Below are 20,497 nucleotides of genomic sequence, written 5' to 3'. Positions count from 1 at the left end.
AATATATGCAGAACGTAATGTGAAGAGAATATTGATCATCACGTGTGATCATTTGTCAGGACTTTTTTATCTGTTCTACGTTTTAATATGAAGACATGGGGCATGTCTGCGTCGCAAGGCGCCAATGTTGTTTCAGTTGAGAAAAATGTTTTATTTTATTTTTTTACATTTTAAAATGGCCGTGGTTAACACATTTATAAACTTCCACAGCTAAAAAAAGAATTCACTGGAATCCCAATCAGGTCATCCTCCATTCCAGGCGTACAAATCAATTCGGCAAACCATGATCTGTTTTATCACTGCTTGTGTGTGTGTGTGTGTGGGCGTGTGTGTGTGTGTGTGTGTGTGTGTATGCCAGGAAGAACCGGCCTTGACCGCTGTGCACGCATTCAACAAATCTCATTATACAATCTTCTGGTCTCATATCTCAGCAGAAAGCAAGCTTCAGGCACTCAATGTACCCATATACACACACACACACACACACACACACACACACACACACACACACACACACGCATACTTGTTAGACTGTATGATTGAGGGTGACGCTACGCAAGAGCCGCAGTGGGAGATTTCCACAGCAACAAGTAACTAATTTGGGGGTGGTTGGTTGGCCAGGCATGATGCAAAAGCACACATATTATACTGTACATACTGCACACACACACACACACACACACACACACACACACACACACACAACACACAACACACAACACACTGCATAAACACGATCCAATGCGTGCTTGCTGTCCCGTTTTCAGCTGGGAATAAATGTGCTGTGACACGCTTGCAGGTCAGAGAATGTGTTCTTAGAAAGAGTATGGTGGCGGTCACATCAATCCAAATACTCTTAAATCGTTCAAATATCACATATTGAACATTTTTACCCCACACTTTTGAAACAGTCCCCAAACATTTCTGTAACTCTTGTGAGCTTTTCTCAAAATACCCCAAGTATTGAGAATTACAGTGAAATAGGCTCCGTTAAAAAAAAAAATAATGAGCTTTAACTTTTTAGTGTACGGAAGAAGTGATAAAACTACAAATGGTTCTATTACAACTGTCTGTTCATGGTACGAGACTGAATAAATGACACTTTTGGTAATACAGTGTACAGCTAGGATAACAAAGTAAATTCACTGTCCTCTAAAAATAACACCCAGCCATTGTTTTCGAAAGCGCTGGCAACAAGACTGCAGCTCAAATGGAAATGTCCAAACTGGGGCTTATTCCTATAGACTGTCAGTGTCCAATAAAAAGCATGGATCTCCAAATGGCATTCTTTTTCTTCCGAGTCCAAAACAAAGATAATACCAAACAATTGAGATAGCTATTTGTTACCATCTTCAGCAGTCGATGCAAAAATCAGGCGCTCTCCACTTATTTCAATTGCCAATGTTCTTTGCTGCGCCAACCTTTTGAAACATGACTTGCCCCGAGTTGCTCATTGAAAATACAAAAAAAAATAACAATAAATCTTCCCGATTGGGGAGGACGAGGCCGGCCGGCTCAGGTGTGCTTTTCAAGTCCATTTTATGCATTCATGGAGCAATGCCAGCCACACCACAACAAACTTTGAAGTCTTAGCCGTCTAGACTAACATAAAAGAAACATAAGGACGGTGATGCAAAAATGTTTTTTGGTGGGTGGAATGCGTGAAAATAAAAACATCTTATTTACATCTATTTACTCATTTATAACAAAGAGCAAGTTTATGCTTTTTGAAAGCGGGAATTAGAGAAAGTCAGTCAGGCTTGCTTTGGAGTCACATTTTGGAGGAAGCTCAACATGGCCGAAATGCACCAGTTTTTGTGATGTCATGTACAACATATGTCATGAGCTTCAGATCTGAACCCCAACCACGATTTTAGAGTTTTGGTTTTCTGGAGTTCATATACCAGTTACACTAATCTACATAAAATTGGTTGGAATATCTAGCATAACAGGGCCCATTATTTTTAACAGGAAGTCATTTCAAATTGAGGCAGCCATTTTGCGTAAACTTTTTTTGCCACCATTTTACATTGCCAAAACCAGGTTGTTCAAATGTGTTAAAACGGGTCGTAATCTTGAATTTTTCAGACTTTTTGGTGTCAAGATTAAATGCGTGATTCATCGATGGTTGAGTGACCATTTTGTTCATAACAAACACAAATCACCAAGTGCGTTATTTTAAGTGACTTCTTCACAACCGGTGCAAGAATTCAAAGTGTCAACTCGATTGTTTGACAAAATAAAGTCTAATCATCCTGTGATGCCTTCAAAGTACAGAACTCGGTACAGAGGGATTAAGTGGTGCACAGCAGGAATTCCTAAACGGCGCTCGCTAGCTTTGATGCTTCCCATCGAGGTGACGCTGGCAGCTCGTGAACAACATGAATTACGCGGCAGAGAAAATAAGAGCTCAAGGGGGCAGAATCGTGACACATCACTCGAGGTGGAATGTGCGACGACGCGGGTCTGCGCGCTGGCTCTGATGTTTATGTCAGATGTGGAATGAATGTGATTCATTTCTGCCACGGCAGCGTGCCACACAGAGGAGGACCGCTCATTTTTCCTCTGAAAATCTTGTCACAATGAGACAGCTAAATTTCCCCCGATATTCTGTGGCAGGGGTGGTGATGAGCCAGAGCACCTGGGGCGGAAGCGACAGACGGGGCAAACAGAGGGCACGGTTACGATGGCGGGGCGTCTTGATGAATGCCCCGTCACTGAGCCGTCGCAACCCGTGGCACATGTTCAATTTTAGGGCTGGTGCACCTGTTGATCGGACAGGAAGTCATACCAAAGTGCATGCAATGCAAGCATGTGCATTTTCTTCCTCAAAATTTACACCTAGGGTCAAATTTGTCCACGGAGAAAACACAAGCCAGCATAAGCATAGGGAGAAAATGCAAACTAACGTGACGTGACATCACCTTTTGTTGATGACCCCATGAAATGAAGAGATTGAAAAGCATTGCTTCATTTCCCCAAAATATTTCCACCTCCTCCAAACTCACTATTCTGGCAATACGAGATGAAAAGACCAGATCAGAATATAAAGGACAAGGAAAAGTGGGAAGATGTGTATTAAAGTGGGCAACAAACAAGAAAAGTTGACTTCAAAGTATGTGGTGAAGAGAAAGTGGCAGCAGAGTGAAAAAGCAAGAGACATAAAGGTGGTGATGAATAGCAAAAGAGAAAAGTAGCAAAGGACAATAATTCTTAGACAAAAAAAACAAAACAAGTGGGGAATACAAAGAATAGCAGAAGGGGAAAGTGAGTTGTGAAAAGAACAAATGAGGAGCAAATGCAGCGCCCCCCCCCCAAAAACAGTGGTGAAGACAAGAATGGAAAAAAGCGTTTAACATAAAAAAAAAAAAGCAAGCATGAGTCATCAACAAATCAAGCAATTTACAGAGGACAAAGTCAGTGATGTGTGAAAACGAAAGAATATAGTCGTCAGGAGGAATAGTGTCAAAAAGAAATGAGTACCGAGGGGCAAAACTCATATGTGAGAAAAAAAAAGACAACAGACTGACAAATAAAAGAGCACATAGAGGAAAAGCCAAAGAATGAGTCGCTAAAAAATGGCAAAAGGACGACAGCCACAAAGATGAGACAAGAAAATGAAAAAAAAAGTGACATCTTGAAAGAGTTCTTGTAGGCTGAAATGATGACTTTTTAAGAAGACATGCAGATAGGGTGGCAAGGAATAATAAGCAACAAGTGGAATTCGTAAAACTAAGCAAAAAAGCAAATCGAAAACAGATAGAGAAGGGGAAAAAAAAGAAAGAGCACGAAAGAAATCTGAAAAAAAGATGCAGTGAACACACTGACAAAATGTCACAAAGTGAAAAGCGAGTGCCGAATAGAAGGAAATGCTTGACAGGGGTGCAGAACAACAAGCAAGTTGCCTTTGATTTCGTCGAGTGAAATGACGTGAAAGTCTTGGAGCGCTTTCTCATTTTTGATCACGTTGGCAACAGCTGCGATGGCTGCGAGGCCAAAGAGACAAAAGAGTAACAATCAAGCAGGCGATATTGTGTGTTTTCATCACTTCTCGCGCCTGTGGATGCGCGCATCCACTCGGCTCACGCACAAAAGCAAATGAGGCACATCAGCAGTTTTGGAATCGTCTTTTGTATTCTACACCAATGTTTTCTGTAACGAAATAGTGGCAGCGTGGTGAATAGCAGATCTTCCATATGCGCGTTGAGAAATGGATTACGAAAAATGAAATATATTTAAAGGATAAAGAATTTTCAAAGTCAAATTTCGTTGCGACGTAACGTGCAATGAAAATAAAGAGTATGCCATTCCATGTTATCCATATTTTAAAATCGCATTTTTGTCATCCATCTGGTTAGAAAGTGCATGGTCCTATGTGAAACTAAAACTGATGACGCATGGCAGCGCTATGAGCAACGCCAACTCCCCGTCTCGGTAAAGGTATTGTCCTATAATAATGTTCGACAATTTTATGGGAAGGTCAGAGGGGAGAGGAAGGGTAAAAAAAATCATTTTCGTGTCAGCTTTGCCAGCCTCCTTTCAAAAAGCAAATACGGACTTCAATGACATCAACAGCAAACCTGAAAAGGCCACATTGATTTAAAGCACCCTGCTAGCCTTTAGAGCACAGGTGTCAAAATCAAGGCCCGGGGGCCACATCCGGCCCGCCAACTCATTTTATGTGGCCAGCAAAAGCAAATCATATGTGAGAACTTCCAAGACCTTTGCTTAAATGTGTACCGAAATCTCAAATTGTCATATGTAACAAGTAATCTTTGTGACACGGTTTACACTCACTTGAACAATAATTGAACAAATACTTGACTGATTTAAAAAATGGTGAGCCATCATTTTGTGTGTGTGTGTGTGTGTGTGTGTGTGTGTGTGTGTGTGTGTGTGTGTGTGTGAGAACAAGTAATAATATGATGTCATGATTAAACATTTATTCAGGTTCACTGTCGTAACGGCCCTCCGAGGGAAGACGTAACTCCAAAGTGGCCCGCGACAAAAATGAGTTTGTTTCGGGGTATGTCCTTGAAAAAAATAAGTAAATTAGATTTGTACTTGTTTATTTTACGAGTTGCAAGCTGAACTATGAACAAGTTCGCAGAGAAGATGAGCTTTCCCGAGACAAGTGAGTCAAGTTCAGCGGCCCGTCAAGGTCGCAATCGCGTCGGGCCTGGATTAATTGCACCCTCTGCTGGCTGAAAAGCATCAGTCCTTGCACTGACCTTGGAGCTGGCGGCGGTGTCCACAGCGGAGGAGGTGGTGACCGTGGAGACATCGCTGACGGTGGTGCTGGAGAGCTGCTCGACGCCAGGTTGGGACATGACGGGAGGACCCGGCAGCCTGCAAACAAAAACATACAATTTTTCATACCAGGATGTCAACATAGGCGCCTTCAATGTGACGTCTACCGGAAGAGATGCAGTGTAACAGAAGAGGAGGAAGAAGCTCAAGAAGAGGCAGAGAAAGTTCCCAACTGAACTCCAATACCGTATTTTCCGCACTAAAAGGCGCACCTAAAAGCCTTCCATTTTCTGAAAAGCTCACAGCGCGCCTTAAAATCCGATGCGCCTTGTCATGGTCATTACGGTAATATTTCGATCCCAAAATGGCTCCTTGCTCGAGACATGCTGACAACGCAGAGTTCAAACTTAAGGCGATCGGTTACGCAGTTGAACACGGAAATAGAGCAGCGGCAAGCGAGTTCACCATTAACGAGTCAATGTTACAACTTGCTGTTGGGTAAGTGAACTGTGTCGCTGCGTTATTAAATGTGTTTTACTCACATCTGATCGTTCCATTGGTGTTTACTTGAGCGTAGCTCCATCTAGTGGATGCATTGTAGATTGCGTCTTATAATGCGGTGCGCCCAATATATGAAAAAAAATTACAAAATAGGCCATTCACTGAAGGTGCGCCTCATAATCCAGTGCGCCCTTTAGTGTGGAAAATACGGTCATCAGCGTTGGTCCCACAGAGCTGAAAAAATAAACACCACTCTCTAATATGGCAAAGGACCATATTTTATGTCTATGCACCTCTAATCCAGCCATTAAAGTTCCAGTGTATGACTGGTTTGCTTTCGAGAGGTGTGTTTCAAACAATATTCATCACACATTGCAGAGTTCTTACATTGTATCATTCCAATTTACAGTATATTGATTTAATTGCTCAGATTTTTAGAAGACGACCATTGGACTCTTGAGTCCGAAAACACACACAAACACACACACTTCTCCAGTCTGGCATCATTCAAACAATAGAGATAGAAAATTCACCCTGAAGGAAATGAGGCAAGACTGAAGAAAGTCTGAAGTGGCCTGTGAGGGAGGAGAGTGGCAGGCGGGCGTCACACGTTCACCGGAGCGGGATTTTCAAGGGGGAAAAAAAAACATCCACTCTGAGACAAACCACATTATCGCTGTCTGGGAATTTTTAACACGTCTCCTCGCTGACAAAGCTACATTTCTCAAGGAAATGTTGAATATATAAATATCAAAATCAACGGGCCTGCATCGGTCCCATACTGTGTCTGCTTTTTTTGTTTGGTTGTGCCATTCACGCTGCATTTCCTTTGTTGGGATTGTGATATTTCCTGTCTGTGCTTTTGTGCACATTTGAAAGTAGGCCTACACCCACGGCACACTTAATAAGGTCGAATCACAGCCAATACTGGAGGTGGGGCAAAATCAAGACAAAATCTCAAGCTTTTTTTTGTAGAACTGAACACGTGTACTCAATATAATCCAGTCCAAAATGTCCACTGCAAGCAAGGGAACATCATAAAATGAATACGCTCCTCTCGACAGTTATTCCCGGTTAACGTCACTGTGCACATCCGGAGGACACTTGAACAAGTCCACATCATGCACAAAGTATGTGTGCAATGTACTTTTTACGATTGCTGTAATCGGTCCTCTCATACTTTATCTTTGAAAGATAACCGGCATCGCGGACAACCAAAATTAACAGGATGCAGTTAAAACTGTACGCTGCATGTTCGGGTAACTGAACCGTCACTCAAGAGGGCACATATTTGAGACGAACAGCCGTTCACATTCACGCCGTCCCTGAGTGGGAAATGACCCGACGCCCCTCTGCATGCACACAAGTAATGCGAGTGTAACACTACGCGATCAGCGAAATGAGTTTCTTATTGCGAGCCATCAGTGAAAAGTCGGTCGAGCTTATCGCTATCAACCAATGCAAAACACCATTGACGGCGTAACGATTAACATCAGCAGCCGATGACTAGAAATAACCCACAGTCAAAAACCGGCATGGTGACATTAATCTCATTCAAAAGCAACAGAGTTCTTGCTTTGGCTATAATTCGCTATAATTTGAAGATTATTTCTACACATGTTTCTCTTCAGGAAGAAAATAAAGTTTATGCTTTCTGACATGTCGCTTCCATCACTGTCTGGCTTGGTTGCTCTCCTGCTCCTCTTGTTCCTCATTAAACATCTCTCTACTTCTCTTGAGCGAGCGAGCGAGCGTGTGCGCGCGCACGCGTATGTGTGACCAGCCAGCAGGTTAGATTGCTCCCTCGCTCTGGCTGCTGATGGATCGGTCTTATTAGCGGCGGCAGCGTGGGCGTCAAGCAGGCTGGTCCAAGCCGCTGTGATCGTGATGCGATGGTGAATACAGTGCCATTTTCTGTGTGTGTGTGTCTATATGTGCCATGCGGCTGACTGGCGACCAATTGAGGATGTAGTCTGCCTTGCCCCTGAGGTCAGCTGGGATAGGCTACACCCCCCGCCCCCTCCACCTCCGCCCCAACTATTCCCTACCACCCTCCCGGACCCTGAAGCGGTGTTCAAAATGGATGAATCATATGATATAAAGTATCTTTTAGGTATCCGTCAATCCAGGAATAAGTATAAAATAAAATACATTTCAGTCGGTGGGCATATTAAATTAAATTGAGTTTCACTTTCAGGGGTAGATAAGAAATGAATTCAAATGACCTTTTCAGGCATAAATGTTAAATCAACTTAAATTATATTTTAAGGCCTACAAATCAAATCGAACTCAATTTCATTTTAATGGCTGATCGAATTAAATTATAAACATTTTTAGTGCTAATTAAGAGATGAATTTAAGTTACATTACGTCAGAGTTGAAAATACATTTAATTAAGTCCAATTAAATTCACAACTAAACACAAATTACATCAAATTAAATAAAATAAAATGTTCATGGCTCCTTACTCAATTAAATCACGTAAGTCACATCACACAAATTACTCGAGCATAGTCTGCACTTGTTGACAATTTTTTTTTATTATATCATGTCAACTCTTGACAGCTCACAGGTTGTCATTGCTGAGTGGAAACTGCATCTGAAAGCTTGATGTGAGCCCACCTGCGCGAGCGTGCATGTGCGCGTGCGTGTGCGTAGGCCGTTTTCAGAGGGGTTATCGCAAAAGCGTGGAGTGGCTCAAGTGTTCAGGACTTAACAATGTGGAGAACACCTTATCGTGGTCCCTTATTTTGGAAGCGGCCTAGACGCCACTACTTCCTGCTCCTGCATTCCATTTATTTGATGACAGAATCACCAAGCCTCAAATTGGTCAAAATGAATGATAATGTGTGGCGTTGACTAAAGTTCTTGAAAATGCATTCCACACTTATGCACGAAGCTCAAGTGTTTATCTGAGTCACGCTTGACGTCAACGCACAAGACAGCGAAATATGACACATGGCTGAACTCAACCTTAACCTTCAAGGCCAAATATTAAAAATGTGATTACATTTCATAGAATTATAATAAATTGATGCATTTTAATTTATTATGTGCCTCTGAAATGTTATCTAAATTGAACAAAATAAAATTAAAATTGTGTAGTCTAACATTAAGCCATAAAATGTCATTTAAAATGTATCCCACTCAATAAAATCAAAATATTTTTCCGGGCAAAGTATTGTTTTTCTGTCATGATTGAAATTTAATTTCAAACCCTCAAGCACAAAATTGTATTCACATAGAGGAGGTGGCAGCAGATTTTAGACTTTAGACTTAGTCATTGCACTATGCTAACCTATGCTAAACTGTTTACCTTGCAAATTTTTTACCGAATGGTACACTGAGCTCCTCCTCTAACTCTCAGTGAACCAAACTGTCAAAAAAATGCATTCAACACCAGCCTTAAGGTGTTCTTTCAAAAAAAGAAAGCCCCAAAAAAATCACTTTGGCCACTATTTACAATGTGGAGACAGAAAGCTAGAATGGGCGCTATGGACAAATTAGGCAATATGTATTTAAAGAGCAGTCAGCCTCAGCATAAAATGAAACAACAAAGCATCACTCACTGTTCTTGAAGGAAGAAATCGATACTCTCCGGAGAAACCTGCCCGGTCACGGGATGACGAAAGGTGGTGCTCCTCTGGTTATGACTGAAACCAAAGAAAAATAAGACAGGGGAAGAAGAGGTTAGCAAATTTCGCCCCTGGTCTCAACACGATGACAAATCAAACAGACTGACCACAACTGGGACGACAATAGGCCCACCCACGCCCACTCACCCCACTGTCCTCGACAGTGTATAGCCTGTGTGGACTCAGCACAAAATACTGGCTGGAGCAGGACTGGGCCTTTACAGTATTCAAAGACAGATAAACAACATGGCCGACCACTATTACCGCTAGTTAATACATCAAAGTAAGTCATAAAAGAAACCTTGTTGCTGTGAAGGTGGCATCAAGCAATCAATGAGGCAATGCCATGACATCATTATAAAGTCCCTTCCTTATATGAGGATGGACAAAGGCATTGTTAAGTGTCCGGTATTATTTATCAGTTGTAGCATTAGTTAGCTTGTAGTGTTAACATGTGCTAACTGAGCTGCGTGCTTTTGGATTGGTGTGTCTCAAGAATACCAAACTGAACAATGTTAGAAAAAACAAACTGTCGGATTAGAAATACGTTGTTGTTTTTTTAATTGACGGTGTGTTGGCCTGTAGCTTGAAAAAAATAATAATAAATTGGAGAACACCCTGTAGAATTCTTGTTATTGAGTCATATAGATATTGTATGTAACGGTAGGTTAGATTTGTGTGTTTTCGTGATGGTTTCTGAGACTTTTTTATGAGTCTACTCATTGCTGACAAATGTTATGTTGCGAAGTGAAACTGGCTTCAGAGGCTTTAAAATGCTGTGGTGCACTTCTGAACCGATGGCAAGTCATCAAATATCTCGACCGTACCACACCGACACAGCAAAAATTCACATCTTGGAATCACATTTGTCAAGCGTGGATGATTGAAATTTAGTAGCAATGGGACAAATTCAACTTTGAAGGACCCCTGTAAAGGGTGAAATTGACGCTAAAATGTTAGCTTCTAACCAAAATGGCAGACATGCTGTCTCTTTTCAGCCATGTCTTCTTGACACTACAAACAGACCAGCATTGTTTGGCTGTGTTTTCATGCTGATGTCTCTAGCAAGACCAGTAAGAAAAGCAAAACAAAACAACAAAGGCTCGAACAACCAAATCTTCGGTCACTAGACAACCAACTCTATAAACTGAGCAATAGCTGCCCAACACGGGCAGCCTGTTGCTGGGGCCCTGCCAGGAGCTGGAGCTAGCTGGTGACCAGCTGGAATTTTGCTGGTGTCACCAACTACCAGCAGGGTAACGACAACTTGTTAGTCTTGCTAGGTGGCGGTGGCCCAGTTGGTCGAGCAAGGTTTGAGTGTTTGAATCTAGGCTGTTTTGTTTTGCTTTTGCTGCTAGTCTTGCTGGTGTCAGACTAGCATGAAAACACAACAAAACCATGCTGGTTTATGCTGTTTATTTTAGCAGAGTTCTGATCCAAACACCTCTTTCTCAGACAAAGTCCGACACCAAGGAGCTGCCATGTTGTCACAGTTATCTCGTTCCCGTGTTCAACCTTTCGCTAACCGTCCAAATGCACGTGACATTTACCAAGCTCGCGAGGTATATGTTGGGGGCGGTTAAGTAAACACAGGGAGTAGTTTGTGAGCGGCACTCGTGTGACATAAGGTGGCCATCCCACCTCCCGCCCCCCTCCCCGCCCGTCTCATGCAAACACACATGCACAACACATGATCTGACATAGCAATGCTGCACCTGCTGGAACACATGACTTCGCAGGAACATCCATCACGAAAGAAAATATTTGACATGAATTTATATCCTCTGACTGATATATATTCATCAGATTATCGTTGGCCATCAATGGGAAACGGATGTAGCACCTTTTCCCTTAACTTGTTGTCCTTTAGACAGCAAACCAGATGTGTGGCCGACAAGTTATCTGGTAGTGGGTGTTGTGGAGTCAAAGGCCCGGGCTATTTAAAGGTTTTTCCCAGACGAAATGCATTTGAAGTGCAGCGAGGCGGGGCGGCGTGTAGAGAGACAAGGTCATTCCCATTCAAGCGCATGTTTTGTGTGAGTGCGCGTGTGCTGGTTGAGAGCAAGTACAGTCAGGATAATTATTAACCCGATCAAGCCAAAAAAGTCAAGGAAGGTGACAGATCAGAGAAACGTGGCCCCACAATAAAAGACTTGTCAACTTGAACTCGAATATTCACGAACAGGCTAACTGACGTGCCCCCTAAAATGATGGTTGCGGATATTCTCACTCACCCAGGTCATTTCTTTTTCAGTTTTTTTCTGAACTGCTGTTTTTGTCTCCAGAATCATCATCATCTTTATTGGTCAAGTATGTTAAAAAAAAACGCACAAGGAAATTGTCTTCACAGTCACAGCCCCCGCATCCAAGAAATATGAAAAATAAAAATGACCTATAGAGGGAGACAGACTGAGTATCATATGGGTAACAAATTTAATGGTGCTCAGTGAAAAAGCCTTCAGATGCTAAAAAAAAAAAAAATGAAGGGTGCATGACTGTTTTGGTATCAATTTGACAAATGTGGCTTTGAGCAGGCCGTGGAAAAGGCCAAATGGACCGTATAATTGCTGCCTCAAACCAAAATGTCTGACTTTCTGTATCTATTGAGGTATGGCATCTTGAGACTTTTTTGTGTCTCTCCTCATGATAGACACGCTGACCAAATGTCATGATGCTTAGTTAAGCTGGTTTAAGGACTGCATATTTGCGAAATTCTGGAGCGCACAACTGAACCAGAAGTGAGTCATCCAACGTCGCTGCCTGGCTGAATATTCCACAATCTGAACTCCAAATTAGAACATCTGCTGACCCCAACAAATCCTCTGAAGATGGGCACGGGCACACACTTGCACAGCATCCACGCTAACACACGCTTGCCATGCCAAGACCACAGCTAATAAATAAAAACCTGACAGAATGCCAGCACCTTGGTTTACCTTCCGCCCGCATGATAACTTCTGCGCCCTCACCACTTCTCTGTCCCTCCGAGCAAAAAAATGTGCCGCGGGTACGCCGGCACGCTCGGAAATAGACGCGGTGTTGTATGCAAATACATACACACACTGCATTGAATCAACATGCTGAGTTCCAAGCCGGGCCTGTGCTGTCAGTGAATTCCAGCGGGCATATGGCGCTGACACATTTGGTTCAGCTCCACATCGCTGCTGCTATCATCTTTTGATCAGGTTTCACATGCAGTGATAGCATGCAGACATGGTCACACACACGCACATGCACACAGTTTTAGGGGCATACCTCTAACCTGGAGAATAAATTGTTAGGTTTCCTACGGACACCGCTGGTGCTGTCCTAATTAGCCTGTTGCATGAACTGATGTGGCCTACGCAGATGAGAGGCGAAACGTGTTCCGAGACGAAACGAGAGTCGAGTTGAGATTGATTCTCTCTCTCGCCAAGCATTGAATCTGACTTCCCTTACAGTCAAAGGCCCTGCACACCTCGTGGCCGCGCTTTCCTAACTCCGACTCAAGTCCATCGGCGACTGACATGACCGACTACGGGTAAATATACATTTTATTCGTAAAGCAGACCTATTGACCAGCCAGGAGGCTTTTCAAACGTTCACCATGAACCGTACAACACTTCTCTCCATGACCTGTTGGCCCCTTGAGAAAATAGTCGTCTGAAGCTTTTAGGCTACATAAAACATTTGATTGGGAGTGAACTTCAAGTCGTTCAGAGTTTTAATGCTCTTTATTATTGCCTTGTTAAGATTGCATATTCGACATCAAACCAAGGAGGATGCCTGTAATGAAGCACAGAGGTGTCTCACATCTTGAAAAGCATGTTTGCCAAACTGCGAGATGTAATGTGGAGCGGTTCTAATTATTAATGAGTAATGAGAAATCCTTCAAGTGAGCGGCGCTCGCATTGCAAATTCTCTTTTAATCTTCTTAATCAACTCAACCAGACGAGTGACTGAATGCAAATTCACAGTCTCCGGGAAGATAAGTTCAGAAACTTAAAAAATACATATTATAAGGTGCACAATTGGCAGTCTGGAGATGACGGAATGGGTAACTTACACATCTGTGAATGCACCATTAATGCTGAAAGGTACATGCAGGTTTTGGAGTATCATACGCTGTTGTCCAAATAACGCCTTTTTCATGGACGCTCTACTGCTTCATTCAGCAATACAATGCCAAACCATATTCTGCATGTGTTAGAACAGCGTGGCTTAGTAGTAAAAGAGTGCAGGTAGTAAGCTGACATGCCTGCAGTCCAGACCTGGAGACTATTGAAATCTGTTATGAAGCGTAAAACAGGAGAACGGTTGGAATCGGATTTGTAGCTGGCTAGAAAACTAATGGCAGGTAGTTAAGTTATAGCGCTTACTTAACGGGTACTGTTGGTAGGAAGGTCGTTTTAATCCCGTTCAAAAAAAGTCATTCATAAAAACCTGACTGAATTTGAAAGAGTCGTGACACTTGCCGCTCTCATCATCTCAATGACAGGTCGTCTCAAATTTATCAAGCACCGTCTACTTCGACTCTCTGCTTGGATATGGCTGTCAGGACACCATCATTACTCGACTATCTGTCATCTATCTATCTGAGGAGACTCAACAATGTGTGAGTCAACTTGACAACAGGGGAAACACTCAGACAGGCGTTAAAGCTCGTCTCACGCCGTAAGCACTTCACACACTCCATCGCTCTGGCTGATGACAAATGACAAACCGTGGAGAAAGAGAAGCCCCACGGGCACAACACAAAGATTCAGATGTGGAAGCTCCAAGAGAAACACACCTTCCGGGCTGCTCAGAATATGTGACATCAGTGTTCAAAAGAAAAAAACTAATATATTAAAAAAAAAAAAAAAAAAAAATCCCCACAGTGAAGTCACTTTTCCAATATAAACTACAGGAGTGAGCGGCCATGTTAATTAGCGGATGGAACACTAACGTCGGTTACATATTGAGAAGGATGGATGATGAAGAGTGAAAAGAGGCCGAGGATTATGTTCTTAATTCTACTTCTTTCATGTAAATTAGGCATTAGCGACTGCTAAAACATAATCCCATTGTCGGCAGTGCTGGTGGAATAAGAAATGAAAACAAATACAAGAATTATTAAAGGTTGTCAGTAGGTCATGGTAATATCATGTTTATTCAACACCTATTTATTGTAATCTGAACCGAAATGACCTTGTTGAGGAACTATGCATCATACAGGTTGAGGAAATCATGAATATTGGTGTGCTGCCTACGCTTTTTGAGTGTGGTGTCATATTCAACTGTCAACCCTGACCGGCAAAATGGTTTTTAACCACCGCGACACCGCAGCGTAATCGTTGGGTACTATGCTTTCGAGAGTCAGACTTTGATTGATGGGAAGAGACAGAAAAAAGGTTAAAATTTGGCATTTGGGATTCAGACTGAGCATGGTTTAGCAAATGGTTCTTCGAAGAGAGTTGCAAAGGTTAAAACGAATACCGTCTTTTCCACACTATAAGGCGCTTCGGAGTATAAGGTGCACCTTCAATGAAAGGCCTATTTTGAAACTGTTTTCATATATAGGGCCCACCGCGTTATAAGGCGCATGGAAGAGAAGCTACAAGTGTGCCTGCGGTTACGATATGCATCCACTAGATGGAGCTACGCTAAAGGGAACACAATAAAATACAATTCATACAGCTTTATCTATATCGAGATTTCACAATCGCTGCAGCTGTACCAAAAGTGCTTTACAGAGTATTTAAAATAATACGTCCGAGAAATCAGAATATTGATCCATATATGAGGTGCATCGGATTATAAGGCGCACTGAAAGTTGGAGGCATTTAGGTGCGCCTTATCGTGCGGAAAATACGGTACCTATTTTTACAGTGTAACAACAGTAAATACGTTTTTTCTGCATGAACCGAGGAACAAATGCGTGACGCTGAACTTTGTTTTAGGAGATATTGTTGAAAATCATTTGTGCTCTTGCCTCCTGGCCCATTTCAGTGATCATTTCAAAGCTCTTAATTCCACTTTGCTGGGTCTTGCTTCCGCTGCTCTTTATGTTTTTCAGCCCCCCCGTCACCTTGGGTGAGGGCTGTAAAGTGGCACTTAATTGTAGCGCCGCTGAGAAGCACCACGCCGATTCTTCAGCGCTGATGAGCTTTCTTGATTGTGTCTGTATTCGCGTCTGGTGTAGGGATGCGATGGAGTGGGTCGGGTGCTCCGCGTTACGAACGCCCAATCAGAAAACAGCAGCCTGAGCCGCCGACTACTTTGCATTGTGATGCCGTAAAACAAATGATAAGTAGCCCCTCTCCCACTTACCAACCCCGGCCCCTCAGGAGACTGCTGCAGGACATCTTGTTGCCATGGTAACATCTACATGAAACCATCTTTAGCTTAAAATAAGCCCCTCCACTTTCATGTCCAGGGCCATAGATATTTCCAAACAGCGCTGGGATGTTCTTGCAGATGGCGATTAGAGTACTTCCAGCAACACCTCCTTTAAATATTTTGTGTGTGTGTGTGTGTGTGTGTGTGTGTGTGTGTGTGTGTGTGTGTGTGTGTGTGTGTGTGTGTGTGTGTGTGTGTGTGTGTGTGTGTGTGTGTGTGTGTGTGTATAGAGCTTTTGGGAAGGAAAAGAGGCAGTCGGCATGGCGACTGACAGCCTGGCATGCTAATAGACGACAAGTCGGTAACGCATTCACATTCAAAACATTTCACGGTGTGCTGATGGGACCGATCTGAAAGGAGACAAAATGTGCATCCATGTTTGTGTGTGAGTGTGTGTGTCACATCTAAATCAAAGCCAGAGTTTGTAGATGGGGGGAAAAAAGGCCCTTTATAAGAAAAATAAGTTGTCTTTTGTAAATTTGACGCACCACAGAGAAGAATGCCGTTCACAGCCCTGCCAAATTTGAATGATTGAAAATATTATCACTAAGACAGCTCAAGCTCTTATATATTGGGAGAGGGATGATTCATGCCGGACGCCCCAGTGTGTCACTGGTCACTGTTTTAGCCATACCCAAAAATCGCGTAAAAGAATAGTGAAAAGAATGGCTGCTTCACTAAAATTAAAGATATTTTCAGGCATGAGTTTTTGAGACTTTTAATGCATCCTGTACTGGAAAACATGTTTACCCATTTATGTCTCAATTGAAACTGGTATCAGGGTTATTTTTTTCCAATTCCCTTTTTCAAAGCTAATCTCAAAAACATTTATAAAGATGAGCGTCCTTGCTCCGTTACTGACTTTCTCACGTTGAAAATGCCTTGGAGCAAAACTGTAACAGAAACGCGGATAAAAGAAGTGAAAGTATCCTTCACGATACATGACGTGATTACAAACTAAATTTAGCAACAGCGATACTATGCGACCGGCACTGTATTTTACTCGCAAACCTCGCCCAATATAATTCATATATATCAAATTAACACACACACATCAAGCAATACTTACAGTCATTGAATTCTGAAGAGACCACGTGCACGCAGCGCAAGTGGCTGGCATGCAGTCACTACTTCCATTCCGTTGAATGTCAACTACCTGCTTCTGCTGTGCCGCAGCCTAGCATGCTAGCTCCTTCTAAGAAGGAAAGACGCAAAGTTCCTACAACATTCAAAGCCGCGTCAAAATAAAGGTCTTAATTGTCTTAACAGTACAACCACATGACAGAGCAATTACTTCAAAGGTGCATAACTCATGGGCAGGACAGATAGCAGAGATAAAAAGTTACCCCCTGCTTAAAACCAAAATGGCCGACTTCCTGTTCAATTTCAGGCCAAGGTTCTGTAGACTTTTTGTTGCAACTTTTTATGATAGACACATGCAGCCATTTTCATATCGATTGATGAAACTGGCAGGCTAATTATTTTTCATGGGTTTTTTTTTATTGTTTTTTGTTAGTTTTTTTATTCCAGGGGCCATTAATTAGTGTTTGGCACCATTAAAAGAAATACAATTTCACCAGGGGACACGCAAATGAAAACATAGATGACTTTCTTGGGATGTTGAAACCCCCAAAAAGGTGATTAATTAGTTGGAAGTAACATAATAAACAGTGATTTTACCATCTAGTGCTCCGGGCTCTCAAAAGATTAGAACCTTTCCATTGTAATTTCAGGAAGTCTCGAATAAAAGTTTGCTTTAGTGTTACACAAATCCCAAAATTGCGTCAGTGTTTGCAGGGTGCTAATGAGGCGTCAAGTGTGACACATACTTTCCCGAGCCGACTCCATTTGCACTTTTTAAAGTCCTCGTTGTGTGCTTTGGACAAGGACCTGTCCACCATTGACAGTGAGAATAGCCCACTGTTACAACTGCGTAAAGCACCCATATCGGTGAGAAATGACGAGTTCACTGGTCAACAGTGCTCCATTATGATGTAACACACGCACACATACACATTTACACACATAGACACTGGCGCCTTCGATTTTATCATCTCTGGGTGCTTCGCAATAAACTATACAAGTCATCAGCGGCCTTGCTAAAATGACTGCAGAAACTGTGTACAAGGTCTAAAAATCAACTTGATCCTAAAACCGGCTTGTAAAGATGAAAATATAGTACCGTATTTTCCGCACTATTAGACGCACCTAAAAGCATTCAATTTTCACAAAAGCCAATAGTGTGCTCTATAATCCGATGCGACTTATATATGGATCAATATTATTTCTTGGATATAGTATTTTAAATGTTAAAGCGCTTTGTTTCAGCTGTAGCGGTTATGAATGCTCTATATCAAAAAAGTTGTATTGTACTGTATTCCCTTTAGTGTAGCTCTATCTAGTGGATGCATAACGCAACCGCAAGAACTATTGTAGCTTCTATTCTATGCCCCTTATAATTGTGCCATACTATGGAAAAAATCATTTGCGAACGACAAAGCGGACCAGATTTAAAGCCGCAGCAGCAAAATTTTGTGCACTTTTCCAAGAATATTGACCGATAATTATCAGCCAGCAATCGATCGGAGGATCCCAAGTGTGTTTTTAACTTATTCTATTTTTTAGTAATTAGCAGTAAAGCATGGGTAGGTTTCACCAAAATGCACCTAAAAATCCAGAAATAAATTATTTATATAGATAGATAGATCGATAGATAGATAGATAGATATACAGTATATATAATTTTTTAATATTTTTTTGTGTCGTCGACAAATACTGTGTACAGCTAATGACGGTCGTCCCAAATCCCCCATCCACGAATACACCCAGGACGAATTTAGGTTCCAATACGTTGCTGTCTGGAGTAGACCACAACCCAGTTTCGTCGAAGATTGGGCCCAAGATTAGAGACTGCGAGAGCCCAACTGTTTATCTTCAGAGACACAGATGAAGAAAGATGAGTAGGCTGGAATTACATTGCAGTAATTCCATTGAGAAAAAAGGCTGTGGAATGGATTTGGCAACAACCAGTGGAGGGCGCTATTAATACAGCCCATCTTGTCTTCTGCCTAAACGGGCTGCCCAATAAAACAGCTGGTGTTAGCTCCGGGCTTCAGTGTCAGATGTCATTGTCAGGGAAAAAAAAAAAAAGTCTTGTGTCAAGGAATGCTGAATGTTCCGTCTGAGTGTACTGTCACTGTGACCTTTGGGGTGTAATTCCGCTAGGACCACTTGTCAAAGTGTCAAGTGTCCACCACACAATATCAAGAAAAGGAGAAAATATCCATAGTGAATGACAGGAGTCGGCTGGGATAGGGTGCCCGGTGTGCACAGTGCAAGTCACCAGAGGGAAGGGGGCAAACATAGCGAGACGGCTAACGATAGCATCCATAGCATCTGTGAGATGCTGAAATTCATAATTGATCGCACAAACCAAAAATCATGAGTGAAAATCTCACCAATTTGCAGTACGCTATTCATGAATTCAATTTTTGTTGGTTTTTTTGGGAGAGGGAGGGTTCAGCTAGACGCAGGAAAACGCCACTGTTGATGTTTATATACACTTTACGAAACAATCCAGGATGTTTCGTAAAGCCACTCTAAATAGGAAAGTAGTAATGTAGAGGAATCGGTGTCAAGGAAGTATGTTCAAGTGATACATTTTGAGTGAGGGACAAGCGTGTCGCAGTGGAGCCAAATTTAACCTGGGTTGTTCGTGGAAGAGTGGAAACTTTTCACTGCAAGAAATTGTCACTGTCTGGCAAGTATTTGATAACATTACGCCAGGATCTCGTGTCGCCATATGCCTTAGCTGTTTTCTGCATAAAAGGTTCATCGTGGCTCCAAGACAGCAACTGCTGAGAGTCCGCATTAAAGTGACTTGAGCCAACAGTAGTGATTAAGCACCTTTTTTCTTTTTATTCTTTCAGTGTCCTTTTAGAAATCCGAGACAGCGGTGGTAGTGAACGTGGTAAATGATTCTACACTGGAAAGAGTTTAATCTGTCACAAGCATTACTCAGCAGGATATCGTACACGCACATACATACGTACATGCTGTAAATATTGAAGTGAAACATCCATCATCGGCTGAAAAACATCATATTACTGCCTCCAAGCAGGGAGAAAACAAGAGTTGGAGCACATCCGTAGTCTCCTCACAACAATGAATTTTTGAATGTACTGTACATCTGTCAAGTATTCAGTGCTTCCTTTTCATTTTATGTTACAGCCTTTTTTCTTCAAAATTCTACTTACAAACCCAATCTTTTTTTTTTTTTAATCTTTGATGATGCATGTTTGTCTGCAATTTAATTTGCCTTGTTTAACATGATACCAACACCTACAAAGTTAATGATTGTTCAATCGTTTGTTGTCTGCGAGTGCAATAGCAAATGGAATACCAGCCTTGTTAGTGGCAGGTACTGTACACACAGACCGACACACGCACATGCACACACGCACAAATCTTGTGACGCTCACCTCCGCGCTAGGCTGACCCTCTCAGTTTATTCTGGATTAGTGAAGCGAGCATCAAAGTCTGGTCAGCAAGCACTACTTTCACTCCAACGTAGTGGATTCGGGCGAAAAATGTAGGCGAGTCCTCTGACAGATGAGGTAATGATTAACAGGCTCTCAGAACCGCGGAGGTGATCGATAAGTCACACACCGGTCAGACCTGGCAGCTAAATGACTCGCAAGCTAACTGGGAGAGGTGGGGGACTTATACAATACGATACCTGATTTTGCGTG

The 20,497-nt window shown here is 42.3% G+C and overlaps 1 protein-coding gene across 7 annotated transcripts in view; it reads right to left on the bottom strand.

The window, feature by feature from the left end:
• Positions 1-20,497, bottom strand: part of LOC147206560 (pleckstrin homology domain-containing family A member 7-like) — a 72,719-nt gene that overhangs the window by 31,139 nt on the left and 21,083 nt on the right. For 6 of the 7 annotated variants that reach the window (XM_086108341.1, XM_086108334.1, XM_086108337.1 and 3 more), the window contains 2 exons: positions 9,321-9,404; positions 5,232-5,349 (listed from right to left, as the gene is read on the bottom strand). In XM_086108341.1, the coding sequence (XP_085964467.1) occupies positions 5,232-5,349; positions 9,321-9,404 (202 nt within the window). Of the gene's footprint in view, positions 1-5,231; positions 5,350-9,320; positions 9,405-20,227; positions 20,309-20,497 lie in introns of those variants that run through there. The other variant, XM_086108338.1, reaches the window with a different exon arrangement.

This window comes from Hippocampus guttulatus, chromosome 4 (assembly GCF_054856545.1).
Source record: "Hippocampus guttulatus isolate MCC_2025c chromosome 4, RoL_Hgut_1.0, whole genome shotgun sequence".
In the NCBI taxonomy this organism is placed as follows: Eukaryota; Metazoa; Chordata; class Actinopteri; order Syngnathiformes; family Syngnathidae; genus Hippocampus; species Hippocampus guttulatus.
The sequence above is the reverse complement of the archived record's forward strand: the minus strand, read 5'-3'. Positions and strand labels throughout refer to the sequence as shown.